The sequence below is a fragment of the Struthio camelus genome, chromosome 5, assembly GCF_040807025.1.
Source record: "Struthio camelus isolate bStrCam1 chromosome 5, bStrCam1.hap1, whole genome shotgun sequence".
In the NCBI taxonomy this organism is placed as follows: Eukaryota; Metazoa; Chordata; class Aves; order Struthioniformes; family Struthionidae; genus Struthio; species Struthio camelus.
In genome coordinates this window covers 39,739,963-39,767,259 of record NC_090946.1, presented here as the reverse complement: position 1 = coordinate 39,767,259, position 27,297 = coordinate 39,739,963, and the positions used below count along the sequence as shown (strand labels likewise).

Sequence of the window (27,297 nt, the reverse complement as noted above, 5' to 3'; positions counted from 1 at the left end):
TTAGGTTTTGACTTTTATTGAAATACAAAAAGTGCAAACTGTGAAATATAAGATTGGTGCAGATTAGAAGGAAATAAACATGAATGTGAACTGATACCACTGTGAAAACCCCAGCCCAGCACCTGAGGAACAATAGAAAAGAAGGCAGGGAACACTAGCAACGAAAGCAAAGCCAGAAGTTTTGCACAGGGGCTCCACACACAAAAGAAGAAACAAGGGCCCAACCAGCCCTCAGCCCTCTATCAAACGAGCAGACACTACCACAAGGCATCCAGGTGGCCCCACCACCATCTGCATCACCCATTGGCTCTAATGTCAGTATATAGCTTGGGCCAGGGAGCAGGGAGTCATTGGGGCCATTAAGATAGCACTAGGCTCAGCAGAGGGGAATGGGCTAGGTGCTAAAATGCAGAGGTTGGAAGTGGAATGAGTTCTCTAACCCCGCAGGAAAAAGTGGCTAATAGCTAATCTGAAAAATAAGCTATGAAAGGGAGCCCTGGGCAGCCCTACGACAAGGAGAAAAATGACAAAGACCAGCTCCCTAATCAGATACTGTCCCCTACCTGCACGCAGAGGAGAAAAAACAGTCCAGGCAGGCCCCTGGGCCTAGCTCCTGCCTGTGGTGCTCTGCATGAGGAGGCTGACCAGGTGAGGAGGGAATTTAATCCCATGGGCTTGGCAGATGCAAGCTCCTGTGGCCACCCACCCAGCAGAGGCCACAGGCAGGCCCAGACCAGTTCCCTGCCCAAGTCATGGGAGGGATATTTCAATAAAAGGCATTTAGGAGAGCAGACTGCAGAAGCAAAAGCAGCCCCGGTTACATTGCCTGCTCCAGGGCCCCTAGCAGCTCCAGCATGAGGAGCAGCAGAGGAAAGAGGATATTTACACTGGGTCCTTTCCAGGATTTACAACCACTTTCCCACCACGAGCAGTAGGAGCTTCCTGAACATCCTCCAAATCTGCTCCCTGCAGGCACTGACCTGGAGCAGGCTTTATCCCTGCCTGCAGGGGATGCACCAGGCTTCATTTTGCTAAAAAAAAGAAACATTACTTCAAGAATTAATTAAAAAAAAAAAAAAAGACATAACACAGACACTTGCAGCAATCCCTGCTCCCTCCCTGGAGAGGGGCTAAGCTATCCCAGCCCTGCTCCTCTCACTATGGGGCAGGGAACAGTACTTGCTACCCTCCCCAAAGAGCTGGGACTGCGCATAGGGCAGCAGCCCCAGCGCACAGGCACTTCCCATTCCAAGCTCCTGGCCTTGAGCTTGTTTGTCCCTAGCGAAGTTAGCTGGGTTTGCCTTTCCTCTAGGGAGATACAAGCAAGGCCAGAGTCAGCTAAAGATATAGTCATAGCACCCAGCCTCACCCCATGCTGAAGCCTACACAGAGCAGGGTGCTCACAGGGAAAGGAAGCAAGCAGTGCTCCTGGACTCTTTCAGCCTCTTTGCTCCTCCCAGGCTGTCAAGTAAGCCTTGCCTCTTAAAGAAAACATTGGGCCAAGCACACCTCTCCCTCCACTGTCCATCCCAGCAGAGTACTTCTCCACAGCAAATCAGCCCTCGTAACTCACTCCAGTAGAGAGCCGAGTATCTCTGCCTCCAAACGTTATTTGCCTACTGCTGTGAACTGTCCAGGCTGAAACCACTCACATCCTACCCAGACAGGGAAGACTCCTCCTCTTAGGGGAGGGAGACTAAGTAGCCTGGTAGCCTCCATAAGACAGAGTCTCCCAGCATCTAGCAGGGATCAGACCCAGCCCTGTCCTGGAACATCCCTTGCTCCAGTCTTAGGAGCGTTCAGCTTCTGGCTCACTGTTCCCACCCACACACTGGTGCGCCTTCCCCATCCCAGCTGGACGGACCTGCGCTGCCTCACACTTTCCCCAAACCAGCTGGCTGGACCTGCAGTGCCCCCACAGATGCCCCACGGAGCTAGCTGCCTAGGTTCGCACTCATCCCCATTATGGAGCTTAGCAGAAATAGCAATCTCCACAATTCCTGTTGTTGATATTCATCATCGGCGTGTCAACTTAATTTGATTACAACCAGGGCACCAACCTTTGAGCAGTGTTTAAAGGTAGGCTAAAATACTACGAAAAAATAAACGCCATTTAGGATCCAATGACTTTAAAAAATGAGCTCTGCTTGGTCCAATACATTTGTCCCTGCGGCAGATGCAGCAGGGAGCAAGCTTGGCCCAGGCATGCAGGGCACAAGATAAAACACATTGGCAAAGTAAGGCTAGAAGCTTCCTCACTAACACTCTCTCAGGTCCAGGCTAAGGATAGGGATTTCTTTTAGCTCAAGTAAGGGGAATGCTGCAATCCAAAACCAACAGTGAAAGTACTAACTGTATTGCAGCTACTTTGGGAAGACACTGGGCCCACCCTGCTCTGAGCCTGCCTTGCAGGCAACCAGATTTCTCCAGCCATGCCCAGAGTATAGAGGATGCATCAGATCAGGCTTCCACAATAGGATGGAAGGGAAGTATGAACCGAGGAATAGATGGGCCAAAGGTCCTCAGCATGGAGAAGCTGTTCCCTCACAGCTTTGGCACATGAGCGCTCAGCACCTGGGCAGAGACTTGAAAGCCAGGTCTAGTGCACTCCAAAGTAAGGGTTAGCCTCAGTCCTCAGACCTTCCCTCAAGGCCATGCTCTCCGCTATGTTCTGCCGGAGAAAGTTCAGCTCAAACTGAAGAGAAAAAGGATGGCCAAGGCAGTCTGTGCCAACTAGTACAGATATATGTGCCTGAAGGGGTCGAAGAGGCCTTGTGTTGTTGCCACAGGGAAAGGCAGTGATCAAGGTATTCAGCAGTTCAGTGTCACTAGGGCACTTGCCCCCTGCAATTCAGATTCACTCTCTGTGAATGGCCTCAACCAGGCCCCCCACACAGCCAGGTTGAGCCTGAACCTTCCCAACAAGGCTGGAAATGCTGCTGGAGGGACATTAACACCTGAGCTGGGTAACTGTAGGAGGCACCTCACCCACCATATCCCAGGAAAGCTGAAGAATATCTGGAGCAGCTAACCCCAAAGAGTGCTGGGCTAAACTCAGCTCCCCTGTGTCAGAGTCTGGCAGGCCCATGCAACCCTGGGCCTGTCCTTCACCTTGCCTGCCAAAAACACAGGCTCTAGAGTGGTGTTTGCCAAGTGCACAACATGCTGGTACCCAAAGTATAAGAGCTACCTGCTCCCTTCGCTGCTTCAGGCGCCGTTGGGGAAAGGCAGGATGCATGTTCAGGGCTGAGAAGATGGAACTCAGCAAGAACATCTCTGCCAAAAAAACAAAAAAACAAAAAAAACCCACAACAGTAAGCCTGCCGTGGCCCTGATAGCCCAGCTGAGGCAAGGGGGATGAGCTAGGACTTCAAGGAGTTTAAACAAATTAGGTCTTTGCTGAGGAAGGGACCAGGAGGGCAGAAAAACCACATGTGAGGGAAGGAGGAAAGGAAGGAAGATCAGCTTACATGGGAGCAGATTGGTGATGAGCCCTGGAGGAGCTGCACAGACTGGCAGGTGGGCTAGGACTCCACTCCCAGCAGCCGGGAGACCAGCTCCCCTCCCCACCTGGAGCAGCAGGTCTCCTGCTCGCTTACTTACACACTTACTCCACCATCTCCACAGCCCTCACTGCTCATCACCCGGGGAATCAATGGTCCCTTTGCACTGGAGACAGCTTGGTCACAGCTCCAAGACAAGGTGGGAAAGAAGGTGGGAAGGTGGGCACAGTGTGCTAGCGTGGACTGGCCTGGGCTCAGGCCTCCACATCCTCAAAGAGCTCCTTCTGGTGGTCCAGCAGGAACTTCGTAAAGGTATTGATGGGGTTGATGGCTTTGAGGGTGATGGCTACATCTTTGGCCCACAGCAGATTTGGGCCAAAAACAACTGCCAGGTTGGTGTTTGTCATCTTGTTTTGGTCACTGTGAGCAGAGAACTGTGTGAGAAGGAAAAAGACCACTGTGAATCCTACAGAACAGCACAGCAGCTGCCCTCTACCCTCCCCAAAGCCAGAGTTAACAGACCCCCAAGGGCAAATGGGAGGAGGATGGCAGACAGAAGCTGAAGGCCCACTGCCAGAAGACGGCTGGGGGAAACACACATGACCTCCAGCACTCAGGAGGTAGGGAGCAACATCTTGCCATTTTCCACATCCCATTACGATTCAGTCTCTAGGACACATCATAATACCAGGACCAAGAGTGCTCTCAGCTGATATCTCTTTGGTCCTGATCACCACTCTAACCAAAATCATCTTCCTTCTTGCTAGTGTAGCCTTGCAGTGGCGTCCCTAGCAACAAAAAGTCCTCTAGATTGGTTCTGAGATCCCTTTTCTAGTCTTCTACTCGGACACCTTGCAGTTGTACCTGCCCCCCAGGAAGCTTTCAGCCTCCTCAGTACAGACCACACTGACTTAACGCCTGCCTGTACCTCTCAGCCTTATGAGAAGGGACTACTTTAGGCTAGTTCATCATGATCATTTCCAATCTCTGTACAAGAGGAGCATACAGTGAAGAAATTTCCCGGCCTGACTCTCATTTTCTCTCAAAGGGAAGGAGGGAGCGGGCAGTCAAAAAGCTGGTTCAAGGAATAGACCTCTGAACGCCCTCTTTGGAGCAGCTCACCTGCACCAGAAAGGCTGTCAATAAACGAAGCACTTGGTAGTTTTCTTCTGGCAGAGTCTGGAGTGTTTTGCGAACAACATCCACACGTTTCTCCTCCTCCACACCTATAAAGGGAGGAACGTAGGGCAAGCAGGTCCATGAGAAAGCCTCACCTCTCCATGCAAAAAGGGAATACCTCAGCACCCACCCTGATGAAAGCTCAGTTTGCAGTCACAGGGTATCCCATGCAAGGCTGCCCCTTCCCCAGTCAAGGGTGGTTTGGAAGGGGTCTTTGCCCTTGCCCAGTGCAATATTCAGGGGACAGCGCACACAATATTCAGGGGACAACTCACTCTGGAAGCTCACAACATGGCTGTAGAGGTCAAAAGTGAGGAGGGGCTCAGGTAGCTCCCTCAAGAAGGTCTTGAGGATCACAGCAGGGAGGTGGACATCTTCATACTGCTGGAAATCTACTGGCACACCTGGGAAAGTAGAGCAGAGAGTCAGTACTCACTGCCAAAGCAGGACTTGCTCCAGACAAAGAATGGGACATGAGACTCAGAGCCCAGAACTGGGGAAGAAGCATCTTAAAAAAGAACATGGAGAAGGGACTGAAGCACCACATCTTCCAGGCAGATCGGAAAAACCTGCTCCAAAAGCAAAGCACCCCTGAATCTAGCGGTACACCTCTAGAAGTCATCAAACCAAGCAAATGGTTTCTTCCTGGTCATCTTCTCACCTTCCAGCATTCTCCTTCTGTCCTCCTACCACACTAAGATGAGGTAGTCCACCCTGGGAAATGGGGAAATTTTCAGGAAGGAAAAAAACAGTAAGGGAAACACGAGTGCAAAAGAATAGGTTTTCCACACAGCAGAAGCATTACACAGTATCTGACACTTCTTCCTTGCAGCTCGGGTCATGTCCTGATACTAGAGTAAGGCCTCACCTAGGGCCCTACCAGAGAAGGAGAGGAGCCATGACAGATTAGCTCCAGTACAGTTCTATTTGGACAGCAGGAGTTAGGGAACAAGAGGGGCTCTGCTGAGCTGGGGCACTTACCCGTGTTGTATTTTTGCTGGACCTCCCTGACAACCTGTGTATTTGCTGATCTCCGGAAAATCCCCTCTGTTGCAAGAGCTGTGAAGTGAGAGCAGAAAGAAAAAGAAATATCAGTCACATGGGAGTTTCTGGGAACACCAGTCTTAAGGGCCGTAAATCCATGTTGTGGATTGTTCAGACAGATGCCAACAAGTCCCCAACAAGTCCCAGGTACTGCAATTCTTCCTGCCTACCTCTAGCAGCAGGTACAGAATAAAAGGAGAATTTGCTGCTCTCATATAAGTGGGAGTGTGGAGAGCCAGAAGAAAGAGGTCTGCAAGGCCATGAAACTGCAGAACCTCTCTTGAAGGCTAATTCACCTAGCTCAGGTCTTTATACCTTATTCTGTGCTGCTGTTCTCCTGTGTCTCATCACACTCTGGATGGGAACTGGATGGAGGAGAGGCCACCAACGTGGAACTAAGAGGGGCTGCAGCTTCCCCCCATCACTCACCATGCTCCTGCAAATGGGCAATGGTCTCCCTGACCACCAGAGGAACAGACGACTGATCAGGGCTCTTCTCCCTTAGACTGTGGGAAGAGATGAAAGGTTAAAAATGGCTGGTCATCTCTGCCCTGCATGCAGCCCCAGACACTCAAACTTGCCCACGCAAGCAGGACCTTTGACTGGCACAGAGGATCTTGCTACCCCAGTCTCCAGTTCACCCATTAGTCCAGCCTTCTCTCCTCCTCACCCACTATGCTAAGTCATTCACTGGAGCAAGTATGGGCTTGTTACTACATTACAGGAACATTTCCCTGCCTTCTCTAAAAATCATGGCATGCCAGGGCAAAGGGGCTCCCAGAAGACAAGGCTGTTAATAAACCGGCTGAAGAGGGCTCAACCTCCTTCGTCCTCCCCCACTGTAGGAAAGGACAGAAAGCAGCCGACACGTGCGAGAAAGATGCACAGAATAAACTTGCCCACCCCATGCCTGCACCTACCCACTGTAATGGATGACACACCAAACCCAACGGCTGGCAGGAAAGGTCTAGCGATGCCAACGTGTTAGCTGGCACCCTCACGTTTGACAGTCCATACCACTTCAAAGCATGGAGCCATTCACTCCCTCAGGCCATTAACAAGCTCAGGCATATAGCACCCCCTGGGTTAAATTTGGAAAAGTTCTGTTGAAGCTGGGGAACGTGTTCTCAGATTGCTTCAGAGAGTCTGTCTGGCCACAGGGTACTGGCTCCTCCTCGTTTGCCAGCTACCAAATCACATTCAAAGTTAAAAATACCTTCAGCTTTTAGCCAGTACCACTATCCCTTCTCAGTATCTCTGTTCGCCTGTGTGACTGTGCAGGAACGAGGGGTGGGAATCAGTATAAGGGTGAACGGAAGTGTTTTTAAAATAGTATTTACACTATGGGAAAAAAAAAAGAGAATCTAAAGCAACTTCAATCACCTTCTCTCAGACTTCCTCTGCTTAAAGAAAGTTTCTAGTGGCAAAAAGCTGCCCTCACAGCCCCTATTTTACTTCTCCCTTACTGACCCTTGGATGCAGAAACAATCCCATCCTCATTTACAGTGGGATCTAGCCAGGGAATCAAGAGGGTGGAACTGAACTGGGTCAGCCAGGATCTGGACATGAGAACAATTTCTCAAAAGGATGATGACTCAAACTTTGTAAGAGGTCTAAACTACAAGAAATTTTACAGCCATTTCTGCAGCTGTTCAGTTATAAATACAGTGACCTCATATCAGCCAGGCCAGGGCAAAAGCAACACAATCATAAATACTCACTGCTGGAGCGAAACTCCAAACTGCTGGTTTGGCAGCGGTGGGCGTGGGGGTATTGGCTTTTGGGGCACTTGTGAAGGTTTCTGCAGGGATCTCAGATATTCATCATATCTGTGGCAAAACATAGACTAGTAAAGAGCCATTCCATCTTTCAGAAAAAACACCAACCCAGCTCTGCACATGACCCACTGCTGACCCGCTGGTAACAGCTCTTAGGAAGCTACAGCCTAGCATAGTTCATTCCACCCGCACTAAAACAGGACAGGCAGATTGGGAGCACAAGGGCAACGAGAACAAACATTTGATTGTCAGCAAAAAGCAGACAGAAAGGAAGATCCGTCTGGAGTCAGAAGTTGGACTGGGGGAATAGTTGGGGATCACAGAGAGCATGAGCAGGAGGCCAGGGCAGCACTGTTCATGATGAGGCAGCTGCATGCATGAGTGAATGAGTGACAGGGAATCAGTCTAGTAGGGTCAAGATTTTGGTGACTTTGGGAAGCCCTAAAGGCAAGCTGAAGTGTGCCAAGTGACTAAAGCAGATGCCCAGACACAGCAGATATGCACCAAGAACTCCAGGTCAGTGTTAAGGTCAGTAGCTTGCAGAAAGCCCCCAAGTGGTGTGTGGCAGAGGTAGGATGGGCGCTCCACCAGAGAAGCATTTTTAACTCTATGACAGAGCTGGGTACAGGGGCCAAAAACACACAGGAAGGGAAGCAGACAGAAACAAAGGTCCCTACAGCAACTTGGCACCACTCCCTGGATAACCACTGCTTGGCTGGAACAAGCCCTTCCATCCCCTTCACTTGCTTCCCCCTCTTGCCATTCCTGCAGAAAGGCCCCATATTGTGGAGCCCTAAACAAATGGGAGACTTGCAGCACTCACTTTAGCACTTGATTTGGGATCCCCAACTGCTCCAGCTTCACATACTCCTCCAGCTCACTAAGGAAGTTCACATAAAAAATCTTTCGCCCAAACTTAAAGCTGAAAAACAGAGACAAGTAGATGTGTGAGGCATCAGGAAATCCAGCATCAGAAGAATGGATTTCCCAAAGGCAAGGAGAACAGGCAAGAGACATCAGTGGGGCAACGGGGCAGGTATGGCCAAGCAGTAGAGATGTTTCCCACATAGCTCTCCAACGTCATATATTTTACTAGGAAATGCCAAGCCTTTACAAGTCATGTTTGAAGCCACAGCAGAGGCAGGCTCCCTGAAGCCCTGGGCTTCCCCTTCCTAAACTCAGCAGTAGGCTGGAGAAAACTTCCCTTTCCAATTATTTTACAAAGTTCCGTGTCCAGCATGAACACAAGGGATTAAATGTAATCTGGACAGATGCTCTCATTTCCTTTTTGATTAGCAGCAGAGCCTGCAACACATTGCTTCTGCTTGGCTGGATAGCAAGGGAGCAGTACAGAACTGCAAACTCAGTAGGCTCCCAAAGCAGCTGTTCTTTTGTCTGAATATTTCTGAGCTCAGAAACACAAGGAGACAACACGGGCTGAGAGAAACCAGGGCACGCTCAGCAGCCTGTGCTCATCTTGCATCCCACTGAAAATGTCCCATTATCCCCCCGCCGTGTGATGATGCAGGTGAGCTTCCTACATTGCTTCCTACCTGATCAGGGGCTTGAAGAGAATCAGCAGAGTCTTGATGAACATAGTTGGGTGTACAATATATAACGCTTTGATGTTCTTCTTGTACCTGCCAACAGAGGCTAAGTGAGGATGAGCTGTGCTTTAAGCAAAGGAATCAACCTTTCCACAAGATTAAGGCACCCATGGGTACTCCATTCCTTTTGCACTCTGCCTCACCACGGCCTGACCTCCACTCTTCCATGCTTCCTAGCTCTCTCAGGCAGCCCAGCAGCCTGAGGGCATGCTCTCCATTGATCCTAGATCCACCAAGAAGCAGTGAGCAGCCTCACCAGGAAGCAACAATTATACCATGGGGCTGACACATCTGCACTGGTTCCTGGTCTTCCTGCTTGCCTGTTGCCTGAAGGGTGTAACTACAGAAGGAGCTGTGCATCCCATGATTCAGCCTGCATTAAACAGCTCACCTTCACAAACAGCAGATATAAGCAATAGTAGATTACGATCCCCAAGCTACATAGGGGGCCAGGGAGAAGATTCTCTATGTTAGGCTACAGAAAAACATATTATATCTTTCCCTGCTGCCCCCACTTACTCACTTGCGATCAAATTCCCTGTAGGCATCCCTCAGCCAGCTCAGGGATGGCTTGTTCTCACTGGTCAGGCCATGGTGCAGATACACCAGTGTGTAATCACTCTCCACATACTGGTCCAACGTGAACTTCAGGTACCTGCAAAGATACAACTGCTGAACTTACTTCATGCTCGGCCATGGAGAGGCTCTTTCTCCCTTTGGGCCTTATTTTAGGGTGCAGTAACAGAGGATTTGCACTCCCAGTAATGGAGGTAAGTAGCTTGCAAGGATGTGTCCAGCTGAAGCAGCCACTGCATATAGAACTGACCTCAAGAATCCAGCACCTGGGAATCACGTGAGGTTTAAGAAGTCAAATAGCCACCTCCTCAGTCACTACTCACCCCAGCAGTTTCACATGATCAAGTTGATGACTTGGGGGCATCCGGCAGGCACTGAACAAAATGACTTTCCTTCCGTACTTGTCATCACCTGCAGATGAAATGCCAGAGATTACAGGGAGATCTAGGACTACATTGTAGTCTTTGCAGCAAGGCAGAAATGGAGCATGGGAAACCTCCATAACAAGCAGAAGTCTGGATTGCCACTGCTGCCAGTAAAGCTAAACCTGATTTTCAGCAGAGCTGCCATGGGTCCAGTGGGGAAGCAGAAACCTGAACACCAAGGGTCTGGCAAGCTGGCAGTCTGAATGGAGAACAGAATTCACACTCCAGCCCTGAAAGAAGAGGAAGGATTGGAAGTCAAGTTGCCTTGGGGCACACAGTGACAGTGGCCAGTAAACAGAGCAGAAGAGTGCTTGGGGCCTTAACATTGCCCCTGGGAAAACCGCTCCTGATGTGTACATATATTGGGCACAGGGAAAACTGCCCCTCACAAACGCAAGAACAACTCCTCCCCTCCTGCACACAGCCCCAGACTAAGTATGGTATGTTTGTTTCTTGCTTCACCTGAAGCTCGGTCCTGCACACAGAACGAAGCCATTTCATACCCTGGGAACCAAGAAATTCACAGAAACAGGCAGTCCCAGCCACATCCCAGAGAAGAGAAGCAAGCATCTTCACAAGCATTTTCTAGAGATGGACCAAGCAGGGCTGCTGAATCCTCCAGAGGGTTTTGCAGAGTAAGCTGTTCACTGCTTCCTAGATTTTCCATCCACAGTGATATTTTTCCAACCTGAGGAAACCCCAAGGAGCTGCAAAGCGCAGTAGAACAAACCATTCTATGTTAAAAACCCAGCAGAGAACAACCCCCACCACGCTGGATCCAAATAACCCAAAAAGGAACTTCATCTCAGGAGAGACAGCCCCAGCCACCTCTTGAGGCTTCAGAGACAATGGGCCAAGTTCTCCCCAAAGCAAGTCCTCAGACGTCAGTGGACTTCTGCCAGCAGAGATCTCAGCCCCATGAACAAAACCCAAGCAAATGGGCACAGAGAAGCTTAGCTGACAAGCTAGGGGAACTGAGAAATTCGGATCAGTAAGAACCAGGCCACAGATCTTTTGGATATATGACGTTTAAGAGAACGTCTTGTTCTCTCCCAAGTAGACACACCACTAAATCCATTACCATAAGGATGATTGGCTTTTTAGCACCAGTAGAGATGAAATTGTTCCTTTACTGTGAAGAGTTAAAGCTTTCCCATCTTTCTAGCTACTCATCCTACTTGGAGAGCTAAGTTTTCTTGCCATATAGAAGGAGCACAAAGAGGGCAAAGGGGCTACTGAGGTTATACTTCAGTAAAACCTCCATCCTTCCCTTCAGCACAACCACTCCATCAAGACTGCAGCACAGAAAAGCAGCCAGGATCTCTTCTTGTGCAGGACAGCCCTACAACACATCATTCCTCTCAAAAGATATCCTTTGCCTCATGTTCATTAACAGTATTCACGGCATGCAGCCACTTTTTCCACCCTTGCATGGGCTCTGGCCCTCAACTATCTCTTGGCTAGACTTGCCTTGTAGCAACCGAGATCTCAAATGAAACCACCTAACGGCAAACCTGAGGTTTACAGGAACATTACCAGTCCATGATAGATGACCACTTGCTGCTGCAAATGGCAACCAGAGAACTCACATACACAAACCACGACACTAAGAGGCCCCCAACCCTCCCTTTCACCCCCATTCCAGCCAGAAGAACAGTCTCTCTCTAGTTGTTCACTTGTATATTCACTTGCTTTTTTTTTTTTTTTTTTTTTTTTGCAAATCCCCTTTCCAAGTCATTCACCAGACAACACGAGACAGAATTTACCGATACACATAAGCCAGAACCTCTACAAAGTCAGGGACACCGACTGAGGCAGCACTAGGTATAGACTAGGAAGGGGGTGGCATAGGCCATCACACTGACATACACATGCAAAGGTAAGGGGCAATTAGGGAGGACACATAACCCAGAATGCAGGACTATGAGAGAGTGATGCAAGAATCATCCGGAACAACTAGATACAGTCACAGCCAGGCCACAAGACCAACATCACATTGCATATCCCATGGTAGCCCACTCTCTGCCTAGCCAGAGTTTCTCGGTAGCTTGCTATGAACTTTAGGGCTGGGTCTAATGCACATAAGCTGTCTGTAAAACAGTGCAGCCTACAAAGCCCTGCGCAGGAGGACAGGGCATCTCACGGCTCTTCCAAGTAGTCTTTAATCACTCTTACATTTCCATCTGGAAAAAGGAGGATCCTGCCTTCACAGAGTAGCAAGAAGATGGCAGCATTTGAAAATCTCTCAAGTTTTGGAGTAATCGGGGTCTATGAAAGAGAATGGCCAGACAGATTGCAGACCTCTGCAGATTACAGCTCCTTGCTAAAGTCAGAGCAGGTGCTGTCTTCAGTTAACTGAGAGGACGCATTTCATGCCAAACTAGAAGGTCTGAGGGTCAGATCCAGATCCCAGGCTTGATCAAGGCAGGCCTTGGTTGTGAAGAACTGCAGCACAGCATCTTGTTCATGAGATATTGCGGTTGCCACACACTCAGCTTCAGGCTCCTGGGCACTGATTTCCAAGCCTGACAAGGGAGAAGACACGAACCAAATACCTCAAACACCTTCCTCTGCAATGACATGAAAGCCTATGGAAGGGCCTATGCAAGGTCCAGAATCTCATTCCTTATATAGCTGAAAAGGTCTGTGGTTGTTGATAAAGAAAGAACAGACAATACATGATTCATTCGAAGGGAAGACAGCATGTTTCCTCTGGACAATTTCTAGGGCCAAGTAGGCTAAAAGATAATCTGTAGTCCCTTGGATCACTGAAACAGCAGCGGCTCATTTCACTTTCCAAACCAGAGTGAATTTATGTATTGCAACTACACAGGAACCAGCATGCCCATTACTGAGTTCCGGATTTCACTCCAGTTTCATCACACTGAGTTCAGCCTGTCAACATAGAAACATTTTAAACAAAGAGCTGCCAATCCTGTTTCCACCTGACATATTAGATCAGTCTGGTTCCTCCAGACAAGACAAAATCCAGATCCTGAGCATCAGAGTTGAACAATCAGTTGCTCCAGTTTAATAAACAGGAACCTAAAACCCATTCCACACATTCTCGGCTGTCTGAGCAAACTGCCTCCAGGTGGCCTCTCTGCCTCAAACTGAACAGATTCTTATCACATTTGATCTCTCCCAGATGCTCCATCCCTTGTACTGTTTGCTCTCCTGTTTGCAATATTAATCTTATGTATCGTCATTTTCATCCCTTGTTTGCAATTCCAAGCAATTAAAGTTTCCACTGAACAGAACTATAGACCATGTACTATAGACCATGTGCATTACTCAGCTTCTCAGGCTGCCTTCTCTCTCTCCCAGAAAAGGAACGCTCAGCAACAGTTAACAATAAGCCAGCAAAAAAGCAATTATATATCACTCATATTCCCAAAGCACCCCAACAATATGCATACCTTTGTGAATACGTCCATACGTAAAGGAAATAGTTTCAGTCTACACTGAAATACAACTACCTCCCTATAGGATGGAATCCAGAAGTTGTTTAACAAGAAAGAGCAAGATGGCAGCCAATATGCAAAGCCTATTCAGCCAAGACTGCTGCTTATCTAAAGCAATATTGATTTGTAGCACTGATGGACATGCTCATTTTTCTGAATAGTGCCATGCTGCCTTTAAAGCACAAATCCAGTTTTTCCTTTCATCCAAAGAGTAACATTTTCAGGACTCTTCTGAGACACGAGGCAAGGAACAGCATTCCCATGGTTCCAAGCTTCCATGCAGGACCACACTTCTGGAAAGACTGAAGTTTAAAAACTGAGGTGAAGGTTTCAGCAGCAATGCAGATGTATCAGAACAGGAATTTATATCAAGGTAGCAGTACTGTTCTGAGAAGATCAGTCTACATTAAATGAATCTGTAAAGCCTACAGGGAAAATATTTGCTTAACTTGCAATCCTGCTATGTATTTCCAGGTGTTTCTCCTGAAAAATATCACCCACCCTTTGTGCCACGACTTGAAACTACCGTATGACTTGGCTGGCAGCAAAACTACAGTCTGGGGGACTCTCTTCATTCCTGGTTTTGCCAGGCATCATCACCCAGGGATCCGACTTGGATGAAAAATTTAATTGGGATATCTTGGTATTTCAATACTGAGAGAATGCAGACAGATAAAACCCGCCACCAAAAGCTCATGTTACAGCTAAAACAGCGAAGTTACAGAGTCCAGGGACAAGGAGAGGACACACTAAAGTTCTGGAACGCTGCTATACCAGTTTCACAAAGCTTAGGATGTTTATCAGGGCCACCGTCGGTTAAAATCTTCTCTAATGTAATTTCAGCTTCTTGCCAAGCTTATGACACAGCTGAGCACTGTTTACATGTGGTTGGTAGATTTTAGTTCTCTGTTGAATTCCAAAGTGGATTTAGCCTCTCAGAAAAAAAGGAGGAGGTCATACAAACTATGAGCTGAAAGTAGAAGTATTCCAGTACACGATTTCTTCAACCTATATATTCCCAATAACGAAACAGAATTACAAAGCCTTCTCAAGAGACTACAGCTCTGCTTGGCTGATGGGTATCAGTGGCTTTTCCCATTGCAGATGGTCAGGGAAACAGAGCAGGACCTGGCAAGAGGTAGGGCAAAGTTAAATTAGGAGTCTATACGCTGTCACTAAATCAGTGATGCCAGGAGCAAGGATAAATATCAAAATCCTTTAATGTCTTACTGGTGATCACAGGTTTTAACCGATTTAAAAAAACAAAAAACAGAGGGTCAGACTAAAGAATGCAAAATGGGCGGATACCTGAGAGTATGGCAGAGGTGGGAGAAGAACCCAAGAAATGAGGTAGTGGGGACCAGCATTTCCACAGACTGTGCAAAGGTCTCGGCCTGCTGTTCAGGAACAGCAGAAAGAACAGCACATCAAGAGAGAGTTTCATCTACACTGGTAAGAGTGAAAGCACTGACAGCCAAATTCTTAACGCTTGGGATTGAAGTCCAGAGAACATTCACAAATGCTCAGCAAGCACTGCGCGGTCTAGCACAGCTCCAGGCTAGAATGAGGAACAAGTTGCCAAAGCGCAACATCTCCTCTGCAGCTAAACGGAGAAGAAATTGATAATAGTTGCTTTCATGCTAGAGAATCCAATTTAAGTGCCAGCTGCACAGCAAGTGACAGCAGCAGATCAAATGAAGGAATAGGAAGCGATCCTAGGATGAACTTCTAAAGCACGCAGGACAACATGGTAAATCTGTGTTCAAATCGAACCGGTCCAAAGAGGCCACCACCGTGACAGAGGAAGAACAGAATTTACACTGAGACCCAAGAGCCCCAAAGTGCCCCAAGTAAAGCCCATAGGCCAAATTTGGCTCTGATGATTCTGCTGCCCCTCAGGCAGAAGTGCAGCCCTCAGAGATGGCAATTATGTACAGCCTTTGGACTCCTGAAAAGTTGCCAGTGCAGCCCAAGGCTGAGCAAAGTTTGGGCTCCCCTGAGATAACCCAGCTACAGGCCACGGTCATGCTAAAGGAACATCATGATCTACAGCATCAAATGTTAGTGCCACAAAAAAAATCTACCTACCTGGTCGGGCCCCATCAAGTGCACCCTGGTCTGGAGGAACAGAAACAAAGTTACAGCAAGCCAAGTTTCTCACCCTTTCCCAGGTAGTCACTGGGATGCATTCAGTTGCTATCAGCGATCAAGTTCTCTACTTCATCTTTTCCCAGTGCTCCAAAGCAACCTCATCTAACAACCAGAGGTGATAGCTGCAATTCATGATTCCCGAGTCCCTCTTGAACTTGCAAGCAATTCTGTGTAATCATAGTCGAGTTTCTGACCCTTACTGTTATGCTTCCCGCACGTGCAAAACAGCAGCTGCAGTACTACCCCTTTTAATAGGGTGAAGTGCACCTTACTGTGAATGTCAGGGGCTTTTGAACAACCTTAGAAGTGTACAGAGGATGGCATCATATTGTATGAATAATCCATTCAAAAGACTGTTTCGCAAGAAGCTAAATGTCACGAATAAGCAGAAGATGAGGAAAGTTAGACTCTAATGCATGCATGGCTTTCTAAAAATATTTTCAATAGACTCTTAACAAAACAATAAATTGCCAATTTCCTCCAGACAGGGAGGAGTCTGTGAAGGCATTTATTGCCATCCCCAACCCCTTTCCCTCACTCCTACACCTATATACTCAACAAACCTGCATGTCTCTATTAAGACCTAATAGAGGGGACTGCTTAGAGCAGGGCTATTTTGGAAACTCTCGGTTCCCTTGATCACACATGTCCAAAAAGGGGGCACCAGCTCAGCTTCTTTTGGGAGAGCCCAGTTCACCAGAAGCAACTCAAACTGTATCATACCAATACTCTAAAATAAATAAATAAATAAATAAATAAATAAATAAATCACCAAAGCCAGAAATGACATCCAAATGCAGCAGCAATGCAGGCATCTTGTGTTAATGGAGCCAAAAATAATGTACCATACTGGAGGGGAGTATTGTTAAGAGGCCTCTGGGGAGCCCATTAGGCACCAAAAACACACTGCAACATACTTTCAACAGCAGCTTTGTCTGCAACTTCAGCCTTTGCTCCTTTACTGAAACAGCAGCTACTGGTGCTCCTAGACTGGCTTTATTTTCCCATGTCAGTCATTAGCAGCAACAGCAAATCATCAGCATTAGTCACAAGTTTGTCACCAGCAGGTGTATGGGATGGCACCAACAATAGCCAAGCACAATGCTTTTGAAAGTAAGTTTGGTACCAGACTATACTATCTTACTACACACCAGCATCGAGCCTTCTCTGCAAGGGCACAGCCCTACAGACCACCAGTTAATGGGGAGAGGCAGCAAGTTTCCCACAAACAAGCTAGCAAAAACATGCTCTAAGCTTCAGCAATGCTTTGACGTCATTGGGCCGGGACTACATAGCTTAAGTAAATGGCAATAGCCACTCTCCTGACAATTTCCAAAAGGAAGAAAGTCACTTATTGGGGAAAATGGGAATTCAGATGTACCTCCCAGCTACAGGTTTGCATACTGATCACAAGGATGAGATCAGTATCTCTGACTGGGCAGAAGAATAAGCAAGGAACAACACACTACCAAGGAGCTGTTCAAGAGCCCTGATCTTCCCACATATCCCCAGACTACCAGCAGAAACTGGCATCTCCAGATACCTCCTTCAAACTGTTACTAACCATCTGCCATATCATTGCAATGCAGATTTTGTTGCACTGCAGTTTGCCTCCGTCCTCAAGGAGATAGAAGCAGCACCTTTGCCATATGAAAAATAGCAGCAGGATACAGAAACTCTCACACCTAACAGAAGTTTGGGGTAGTTCCTCAATAGCCTTCAACCACAAGCCTGGGTTTCCTCCAAATGCTACATGATATGAGCAAGTTTAAAAAATCCACATTGCAGAAGTGGTGTGTATAGTGAAATCGAGCTGCCTGTGCTCCAAATTCTAGTCACGTGTGAAGACAAATTTGTCTGCTACTATGCCCACAAGAAGCATAGAGTCTAGAACAGCACAGCCACGCAGAGACCTCTCCAGAGCCAACATAAGATACCAGAAATGGACACCTTAAGGCAAGTCAGAAAGTCTAGGCAAAGATGATTATGTGTAGTTTTTGGAAACACACCAAATCCCAGAAACAAAAGACGGTATCCCCAACTAAAATATTCTGATTCATAACAGTGGCATGGTAACTTCTTGGAACTGTGGTCTGGAGGCCTTATGCCCCATCTTCCCCCACCGCAAGGGACAGCAACGACACGGCTGCTCTTTACCAGTGGACAAAAAGCAGTGCAGCATGGACAGCACATTCCATGAAGATCGAGCCCCCAGATGAGACAGGAGTGTAGAGCACAAAGGAGAGTCCCCATGAGAGCACTGAACTATTTTGAAGAGGAAAACCAAACATAGAAACCTATTTTCTGGCAAACTCTGCAACGGGTTTTTGAACAATTTCCTTCCTCTGTGGGCCAGATAGCTAGGATATTCAAATCCAACACGCCTTGTGCTGAATCACAAATTAAAGTTTAGCTAGAAAATGTGCGTGTTAGCTTTTTGTAATCAAAACTGGGTTTTTAACAAGCTATTGTCTATTAACTCTGTGCACCCATCCCTCAAGACACAACTACTATTCTGACCGCACAGGATAACCCTGGGCTCGTGGAGCTCAGCCCGAGGACGGGAACCAGCCTTCTGCTTTTGTCTCAAAATAGCATCAACACCCCAGAATATATTTCAAGGAAGGCACAAACAGAATTAGCCATATGCTTTCTGCCCTGAAGTGCTGGGCAGGGAAGGATTCAGAAGTGAAAGCTCATAACGCAGCAGAACGGATAAAACTACGCTTGATCTGCCGCCATTTGCTACCACTTGCAAGAGAACCAGGGTGGGGCCACTAGTTTCAGGCTCCCAGTGGCGAGCCTTCCTTGCACCTAAAGCACAACTAGTCAGCAGAGCCACGTCCAAACAGTCCCATTTTAATCCCCCAGGCCACTTCTAATAGGATTTTTCCAGATTTTCACAGATTGTTTGCCTCCTACAATAGCCCAGAAAACACTACCCTGTCTGATTCTCTGAACAGTTAACATTATTAATTACTGTCCGAGAAAACTGAACAAACAGCTTCAACTCAGAGCCAGCTTGTGACTCAGACTCCTTTGATCAACTTCATAAATCCTCCTTCGAGGAGATAAGACACCAGTGAACCTCACAACTATGTCAGCATATCCATTATCTGGAGCTGTGCTATTAGGTCTTCCTTGCCCTAGAAAGGCATCACACCACCTTCTGGGTGGGAGACGCTCACAAGGTTTTACATGAACCAGCTATTGGCAAAAAACGGCCAGCCAACAGCAGATGCTTCTATGAAAGGCTTTTACTCTCTACAGAGGTGCATCAAAGGGATGGAGAACTTCCCAGAAATGCAAATTTAAACCATGATGGGGAAGAAATTTCTTTCATAACATAGGCATATCTTCTAGTCAGCCACCATACCACCCTGAAATCCTTTCAGGAAGGCAGAAAGTTCTTCATTTACTACCCTAGACATCTGTGTCAAATGGCTGCTTTCCAGCAACAGCACTAGACACATCTCAGTGACACTCCGCGCAGAGAGCCTGCTAAAAACCATTGTGTTACTTTGGAACAGAAGTCCCACAGAAAGACTGGTGCTTACGTCAGAAGGCAGCGCACAAAGGGTATCCTTGGTTCAGGTAACATTCTAGTCTTATCAATGGCTCTGATCTAAGCTCTCTGCCAAGCCCTTGGGCTTCGTCTGAAGTGAACAGCAGTATCATTTAACTCATCAGCCCCCAGAGTTCAGAAACACCGGTTACCTCTGTCATTCGCATTCCACATATCCTAGTTATTATCTCTGACATAGCGGAGTCCACACATCTGCCCCATCCCAGTTTCAGGAGTAGGGAGAACAAGGTGCAGAGCCATATCAAGCCCAGTCCTGGAACTGGGGTTCCTGAAAGCTCCATGGAGAAGGTTACTAATACATTTGCGAATCAAAGCACTAAGGAGAGAATCTAAAAGGCACAGCCGCCGAAAGGCTGAACAACTCGCCTGTCATTCTGAGCAACCAAGGCACAGAGAGACAAAGAAGCATGAAGTTTTGAATTTGCCATTATCATTTTGTGTTCCTAAAAAATGCAACATGAGAGGTCAGGAGAAAGAAACCTTATTCTAGGTGACGGCCAAGGAAAGAACAATGTCAGGACAACTCTTACCAAGGTAACTGCCTGAGAATCTTCCCTCTCCAGTCAAACCCTGCTGCAGAACAACCTCTAATCAGAAGGACTCCAGCTGGCAACTCTGCTTCTCTTGAACTTCACATGTGGGGCAGGGACCAGGGTACATCAAAAAGGCAGGAGGAAGGGGAAGAGGTGGCTACAGATAATCAAGGAGGAAGTGTGAATCAAGTCACAACAGATTAAGCAGGCTTTTCGTAACAGGGAACGCAGGACAAACTGGAATTACCTCTCTTCGCCTTACCACAGCAACACAAAATTACTCCCAAAAGTCTTTCTTATGGAGCTCCCAGAAGTAACCTGCCCAGGGTTACTATAATTAAAATAATATTTACAAGACAACCACAAGGAGGAAATCAGAATGCTTGTGACTCACAGTTCACTGAATGATCAGGTCCTTCCTTGCGGGGGGCCCTGGGCGTATTCCCCACATTCCAGATTTCTAAAAAATGCTGTATAGGGACCGGATGGTAAACTCTGGCCATTCATATACAATAGTCAGCTGTCAGGCCTACTGTGGATTACTCAGTCAGCTGAGGAGCTTGCAACTGTACTGCATAGCTAGGTAATTTCTGTGGCATTATCACGCAGAATCCACATCTCCCACCGCGGATATAGCCAAGAGCTACATCTAAAACACTCCAGCTCAAGCAATTGAGATCCACTAATAATATAATAAAGACAGTAAGACTCAAGAAAGAATGTACGTCAGATCACGGTCAATGGCAAATTAAACTTAATGCAAACATTCAAGAAGTTTGGTCCTCCTTCTCTTTACAATGCCAGCTGTCCTTGCCACTTGGGCCTGGCATACAGCAGATGCTTCCACAATCCCATTAACAAGGCTCTTCCTCACTCCAGCTGCAAAAACATTATTAGAGGAAACAAAGAGAAGAGAGCCCTACCTGCCACTTCCACAATATGGTGCCTGGCGATATCGTAATAGGGATCGTCCCACCGCAGGTGAGTGACAGGCTCAGGGGAGCCTTTGGAGTCCTCTGCACAAAACACAAGGAATAAACAATTAGCAGAAGGGATCTGCAGCACCTTGGCAAAGAACAGAGCAACAGAGATAGAGGGATGGGAACAAATAGCTCCACAGCACGGAGGGGACTCGTGTACGAATCTGGCCACTCTGGAAACCTGCCTCCGAAATTCTATGTGCCAAGGGCACCATCATGGCTGCTTAGAGCAGGAGGACCTTAACATTCTCCGTTGATGGATGCTGTCCGATGCCTTTGGGCTAACTCCCACGAATCTCTTCGGGCAACACAGTCCACAGAATACTGCTTGGTTAGATTCCTACAGACTTTCAGAACAACAGCTCAGATCTCCAGTTCCACCTCCCACATGGAAGTCCAAGACCTTTCCAACCAGGAAGACCAAGCTATCTTGCAAGAGACCATAACAGAGGACACTCAAAGACTTACAGCATGTCTGTACTCTCAGCATCAAAGTGCAGCCAGTCCCAGGACTGACAAGAGTATATTATTATCAGTTGGCCTTGATTTTTTTTTAGTGCTGTTCAATGGCAGGGCTAATTCACTTGGGTGTGGTGCAACATTCATGTATAAACAAACTTTCACATGGAGCTGGGACTCTCTGTATATGTTGATACCGCCATGGTGTTGCAGGGCAAATGATTCCTTTTTGGACTAAACCCAGACCCCAAGCAAGCAGGAATACTCACCTGATTTGGGAAAAACAGGGACTTCATCTGCTGGCCAGTCCTTATCATCTATGGAGGCCAGTTTGAGCTGGCTGAGGGATTGGTTGGTATCATCCAAATTCAGGTCATCCTGAAGCTCTGACAGTGGGTCTGTAGCCATGGTCCCCAAATACTGCAGTTTGTTTTGCAGAGTCTAGAAGGAAAACTGCAGAGATTGCTAGGTCAGACACTGAGATCACACTGTCTCCCTCCCTGAAGTGCTTCTCTCCATGGATTTCTCCAACAGCCTCCCACACCATACCTTTAGCTATTCAGAGGTCATTCTTCCCCTTCCCCTCAAGGCAGAAAGGCATAAACTCCCCTTCCTCCAAAGCCAGAAGCACTAACATATGTCAGATTCTTTCCTACAGGCTCCATCAGGAGCCTGTACCAACCCTCAGTGAGTCTCTGCTTGACCATAGCTGTGTCCAGATTAGTTTCTCTCCTGAAAGGGAAGCAGTAGCAACACGCAGAGGAAGGCGACAGGCTACACCAGCCCCTGCCTGATACACTCACTGTACCAGCTATAGGCTCTCCCTTCCACTCCCCCCCAACCCCGAAGAGCTGGCACAATGCCCAGCTGTCTCCACAGCTGCGCCCGCCCAGCGCTGGCAGCTTTCCCAGGAATCACCCCCCCCCCCGGCCTTAAGAGATGGCCAGAGCTCTCAGCAGCAGCAAAGTGGGTGCTTCAGCACGCTAGGATCTGAACACAGAAGTGAGGAGAAGCTCACTCAGAGCTTCTTAAAACAAGATTTCAGAGGCTAAGCTAATAAGACAGGGAAAACAATCACATATAACCAAGATCTCCTTTCAGCATCACCCAGCAAATCCTTTCTTCTACATGATAGTAAGTAGCACAGGAATCATCTCCTATATTAAAGCTATATTGCTGTAATAAGCACTTTTCACCAAGCATGCCAAAATACTGAGGAGACCAAGGAATTAAGAGGGTCCAGGAAACAACAGAGAATTCATTGTGTTTGCTGTTGCTTGCAAATATTTCTCACTCTCGCTTGGAGCAGTGCATACGTCAAACCCAGGACTGAGCTAGCACAGCATACAGCACCTCTTAAGAGTAACAACTCTTAGGGAAGTCCACTAGGAAACAGCCGCCATCATCTAATGTCAGTGTCCTGGAAATAAGCAAGGAAACACGGGACAGGAAAAACATGCAGACCTAGAGGGCTCACACGGACCAAAGTTATCATCACCACAAGGACAGTAATTCAGCGGCCAACAGGCAGCAAGCCAAGAGGAACTATAACAAAACAAGCAGAAATGACACCTTGCATCAGCAAGACTCTGCAGTGTTGCTCCTTGGGCACGCTTGTGCTTGTTTTGCAGATGATCTGAGGCGGCACAATGCCTTTGTGTGGAACGATTACACTCATAACGGAGTTATTTCCTTGGGCAGAACGGAGGGGGGGCACTGACATTTTGCCCCCTCCATCCCTAGAGCATGAATGTGTGCATCTATCCAACAGAACGTGAAACAGTTACATGGACGTAAGCACAGAGAATTAAAACTGTGAGAGACTGAGCATCAGAAGGTGTCACGTCCACGCTCAGGGTAACGCTGAGCTTTGGTACATTTTGAGAGGGCAGCAAAATGGATATCCAGTGTTCGTCCCCCACCCCAGAGATCTCTCCAAGGGTTACTGTGTCCTGTCATCCCTTATCTCTTACTCACCAGTTTATAACCAGTTTCCACTTCCCTGTGGCTCCCAAACGGCTGGAAGCTATTGCAAAACAAATGAAATGAGATCCCCAAAATACGAAAGAGCAAGACATATATGGGCAGTGGATCACCAAGACAGTTCAGCAGATAAACAGGGCCTGACAGCTTCAGCCAGCCAGAGACCCAAGCAAAATTAGTATGCTGTCCCATGAGGGCTGGGGTTGCTGTTTGACCTCCTCCGTTCCCAGAGGGACACAGAGCAAGAAATTAGGCTCCCTTGCACCATGAGCTCATGTTGGAACCATGCAGAGCAGCAGAGCCAAGTGACAACCAACTCCCCACCCCTAGCAACAGATCTGATTTCTATGGTAACATCAGGCACCAACTCCTATGACTCAGTGTGCTTAAAGTATCCTCCACTGCAGCTCAGCAGCCCGACAACCCAGCACTGCACACTGATGTTCGCACGGAAGAAGCGTCCACAGCCCCAAGGTTGTCTGCTGCTCTTGTCAGCACCTGGGCATACCCTGCTCTCAGGGACTTCCCGGCCCAGGTGGGAAGAGAGGACCTAGTTGCAACTGCTGCCCAGGAGACGCGCCTTGTGCGTCAAGTTCTCAGGAACACCCAGCAGCGACAATATTCAAAAGCAAGGTCCAAAAGCGCTCAGGGATCAAACCCAAGTCTTCCTACAGAGCAGTGACAGTACTGTCATAGGGGCAGCAAGATGCTAAGTTTCCTCACTACAAGAAGGATCACAACTTGACTGCAGAGACAACTTGCAGCACTTCACCTGAGGCGTAAGTGCCAAGCATCAGACAGCAGCAAGGGATTTCCCCATAAGCCTACTTCTGAGATTAATCCCAGTGTGGCACCATGTGGAAGAAGGAAGCAGTCAGTAGGATCCTTACAGTGCCACACTGGAAAAAAGAGTCCAAGGGATAATGCTCTCGCCAAAACTCTGCCTCACCCTTTGGACAGGCAGACCAGGCTCCCCAGATATGCCCACATGCTTTTCGCAGGCAGGCAGGCAGGCAGGCAGCTCTATTCTTTGGCTCTAGGTTTCAGGACAGAAACATTAACTGAAGAGGGATCCAGAGCAGAAGAGCTCTTGGAATTTTTGTTCTTCCTGTGACCCAGTCTCTAGCTCTCAGAGAGCTCTAGAAGGCTTTTCACAGAGCTTCCCCCACCACTTTCCCAATAGTGCAAAACAAAAAAGTACAGGGTCTCACATGAGATAACCTTTGAGCATTTTAGAGAAATAGTATCCTCGAACTGCCTAGCAATAGGCAGACACTGAGAAAGAGAGACCCGGACCTGAGAGGCAGGATGCAAGAAACTAATTGAGGGCCTTAGCATAAGGGAATCCATTTTATTTCCTGACAGAGTGCAGCCGCATGAGATTTTTCCCTGTCTACTCAAATGCGACCTATAAGCAGAACCTGTCACTGAAAAGAAAGTCCACCCTTTCTCAGTGTAAGGATGAAACAGTTGTTCAAGAACAGCATTTGATTAAACACGCAACACAATTTAAGTTCTCTGCTTGCTTTAGTTAAGCATAATGGCAAGACGTAAATTACACGCCCTGTATTAGCCAGTCATAAGGCAAGAAAAATGATATATCTAGATGTAAAAAGTAAAAAGCATAGTCAAACATTTAAAAACTAAAGAATCATATTTGACATCAGAAGCATTTACTGCTAGGATCTAAACTACTTCCTTTTTTCCAAGTGTTTAAGTATGGTTTCTGCACCTATACTGGTTTACCTGAACATTTGCTAAGCATGTGCTTTGCTTTCTAATAAGAATTGGCTTTCTCAGTAGCAGAGAGATGTGCTGTAGAACAGCATGTTCTGTTAAAGGCGAGAAACCTCAGGCTTTTAAAATATAGTTTTTACCCAAGTTCTGGGCTGGAGACTCCTCCTTACACAAATCTCAACAGAATCCAGCCAGGGAAGACGGCCCACCTGTGTCTATGAAGTCTTGGTAGCTGCTGCTCACACAGACTTTCCTTCTTTTTGCAATTCCAGTTTTGCTACTCCTTTTGCTACTCATGTCTCAGCTATACCTACTCTGCAGTTTCCGTTTCCTGTTTTTCCTCTGGATGTACTACTAATTCAGAAGTAAATCTACATACAAATCTACATCAAAACATATCCATCCCTGTATTAGCATGCCCTGTACACATATTTACAAGCAACAAAGAATTACAAAAGTCAAGTGGTTTCTTCTCCCTTGACTTATTAACAAGCAATGCTCAGACCCAAGAGCAATCCACATTCTGGGGCTGTTGTATTATTTTTCTGACTCTGCTGTCATCTGCCCCTTCCCAGTTTAGGTTAATTTGCACAGATGTCTGGTTTTCGTGGCACACCAGCCAAGTCCCTGCAGTTCACTACAGTCTTAATATCAAACACAGAATTAGCCTATGTTCAGTAGCAACACCCTAGAAGTAAGAACATCAGGAGTCAACATCAGAAGTAAAACTCAAATTAGGCACGGCTCAGCCCCACAGAAGGGCTCCTCTCCCCACTGCAAGAAAAGCAACCAGTTGCTTAGCAGCACATCTTCCAAGTACGCAGGCTCTGCGTGAACAAGGCCCAGGACTGAAGGAATCGCTGAGAAAGTCCTGCGCAAGTCCTGCCTCCCACCAAAACTGATCATACCACTGAGAGCACCACTCCCCTGAAGTAGTCAGAGAGTCAACAGCCGGGCTGCCTCTGTCTGGCTCCCTAACGACCAGATAACTCAAGAAGCTATTGCTTCTGGAATAAATTTGGTCCTTCATTACTGTAACAGCTTCTTAAACCAGTAGCATTCCTTCCCCAGTCATCCCAAACACTTAGCTGAAAGCCACCCCCGTGCCCACTAGAAATTCAGCCTGACTAGCAATCAACCTCCTCCAACCCTGCAAACAAACCAGCAAGACAGCAAAAGAGCTGAGCTCAGCTTCCTCGGTCAGAGCCCCAGCACAAGCTCCACCGGTTGTTATCAGTGCTACTCGGGACCCACCTCTTACACAAGCAGTGTGGCTGCACTTGAGGAAACAAGGGCACACACAGCCCTAAGGACAGACTGTGCCTTTCCTCCTCCCCTCTGCCGTAAGTCTGATCCTCTCGGATCTGCTATGACTGAGCTTCTATGAAAGCCCAGATTCAAAGAACAGACTCAAAGGCGGGTTAGCTATTTACATAGTTTAAAAAAAAAAAGAAAGGAAAAAAGTTCTGAAAACACATGCCAACTACACAGTAATATCAGGAGGGACATTTAAAAAGCCAGGCTGTTAGGCACCAAAGCGGACGGCCCGTCAGCCCCCAGGGCCCTGCTGCGGCTTTCGCACACTGTCTGCGGCGATCACCAGCCACTGGGCTGCTGCTGGAGCTGGGCGAGCAAGCAGCCGGCTCTAGAGCCCGACCAAGCGCAACTGCCGCGCGCCAACCTCAGCAGTTACTTAGATCGTGCCAAGCGCAAAAAAAAAGTTACGAAAAACTTTCCCGGCCTTTGAGCCTTGCTTTTCACAACCCAGCTGCTGCACCACGGACCAGCCCCTCGGACGTTTTGCCCCAACGCAGTTTTCCCCTCCGAGTCCCGCCGCCCTCAGCGCGCCACAGGGGGCAGCGAGAAGCGGCAGCCGGCGCGACCCTCCCCGCGGCGGCGACCTTCCCTTCAGGAAGCCCCCGGGGGGCTCCGGCGGCCGGCCGGCGAGCAGCGCCCCCGCCCGAGCCGCCCGGCCCCGGCCCCGGCCCCGGCCCCGGCCCCGGCCCCGGCCCGGCAGCGCCAGCGGAGGCCTCGGGCCCCGCGCGGACAGCCGGGCCCCGCCGCCGCCCCTGCGCGGAGGGCTCCGCTCCGCTCCCCCCGCCCGGGCGGTGCCGCCCGGCTCCCGCCGCCGCGGCCCCGGAGCTCGGCCGCCGCCGGTACCTGCCGGCCCGCGCGCCGCCGCCGCCGCCCGCCGCCCCGCCAGCATCCGCCGCCCGCCGGAAGCGCGGCCCGTCGCCACGGGAACGCGCCCGCCCCGCGCGCCGCGGGAAGCCGTCCGGGCGCGCCCGCCGC

General features: G+C 48.3%; 1 protein-coding gene across 6 annotated transcripts; it reads right to left on the bottom strand.

The window, feature by feature from the left end:
* On the bottom strand, positions 1 to 27,252 carry ARHGAP1 (Rho GTPase activating protein 1). 6 transcript variants are annotated; one of them, XM_068945789.1, is made up of 14 exons: positions 27,166 to 27,232; positions 21,555 to 21,738; positions 20,770 to 20,862; positions 15,665 to 15,694; positions 10,011 to 10,098; positions 9,635 to 9,766; positions 9,058 to 9,144; positions 8,328 to 8,426; positions 7,448 to 7,555; positions 6,156 to 6,232; positions 5,664 to 5,741; positions 4,958 to 5,086; positions 4,626 to 4,729; positions 1 to 3,937 (listed from the first exon to the last, which is right to left on the bottom strand). In XM_068945789.1, exons 2-14 carry the CDS (start codon positions 21,691 to 21,693, stop codon positions 3,758 to 3,760), a joined length of 1,344 nt encoding a protein of 447 aa, XP_068801890.1. In that variant the 5' UTR covers positions 21,694 to 21,738; positions 27,166 to 27,232; the 3' UTR covers positions 1 to 3,757. The 6 variants fall into 6 exon arrangements, with proteins under 6 accessions (XP_068801890.1, XP_068801891.1, XP_009682877.1 ...); XM_068945790.1 differs by having other exon boundaries at positions 27,170 to 27,190; XM_009684582.2 differs by lacking the exon at positions 27,166 to 27,232 and adding an exon at positions 21,835 to 22,005.
* Positions 27,253 to 27,297: the final 45 nt, after the last annotated feature.

Bases quoted from the DNA above. Each gene is read 5' to 3' on its own strand.
- ARHGAP1 (XM_068945789.1), bottom strand. From the start codon at position 21,693: ATGGCTACAGACCCACTGTCAGAGCTTCAGGATGACCTGAATTTGGAT. The intron at 20,863-21,554 runs GTGAGTATTCCT...TGTTTTGTGCAG, and splicing joins CCCTGTTTTTCCCAAATCAG to AGGACTCCAAAGGCTCCCCT. The intron at 15,695-20,769 runs GTAGGGCTCTCT...CTGTTCCTCCAG, and splicing joins CCATATTGTGGAAGTGGCAG to ACCAGGGTGCACTTGATGGG.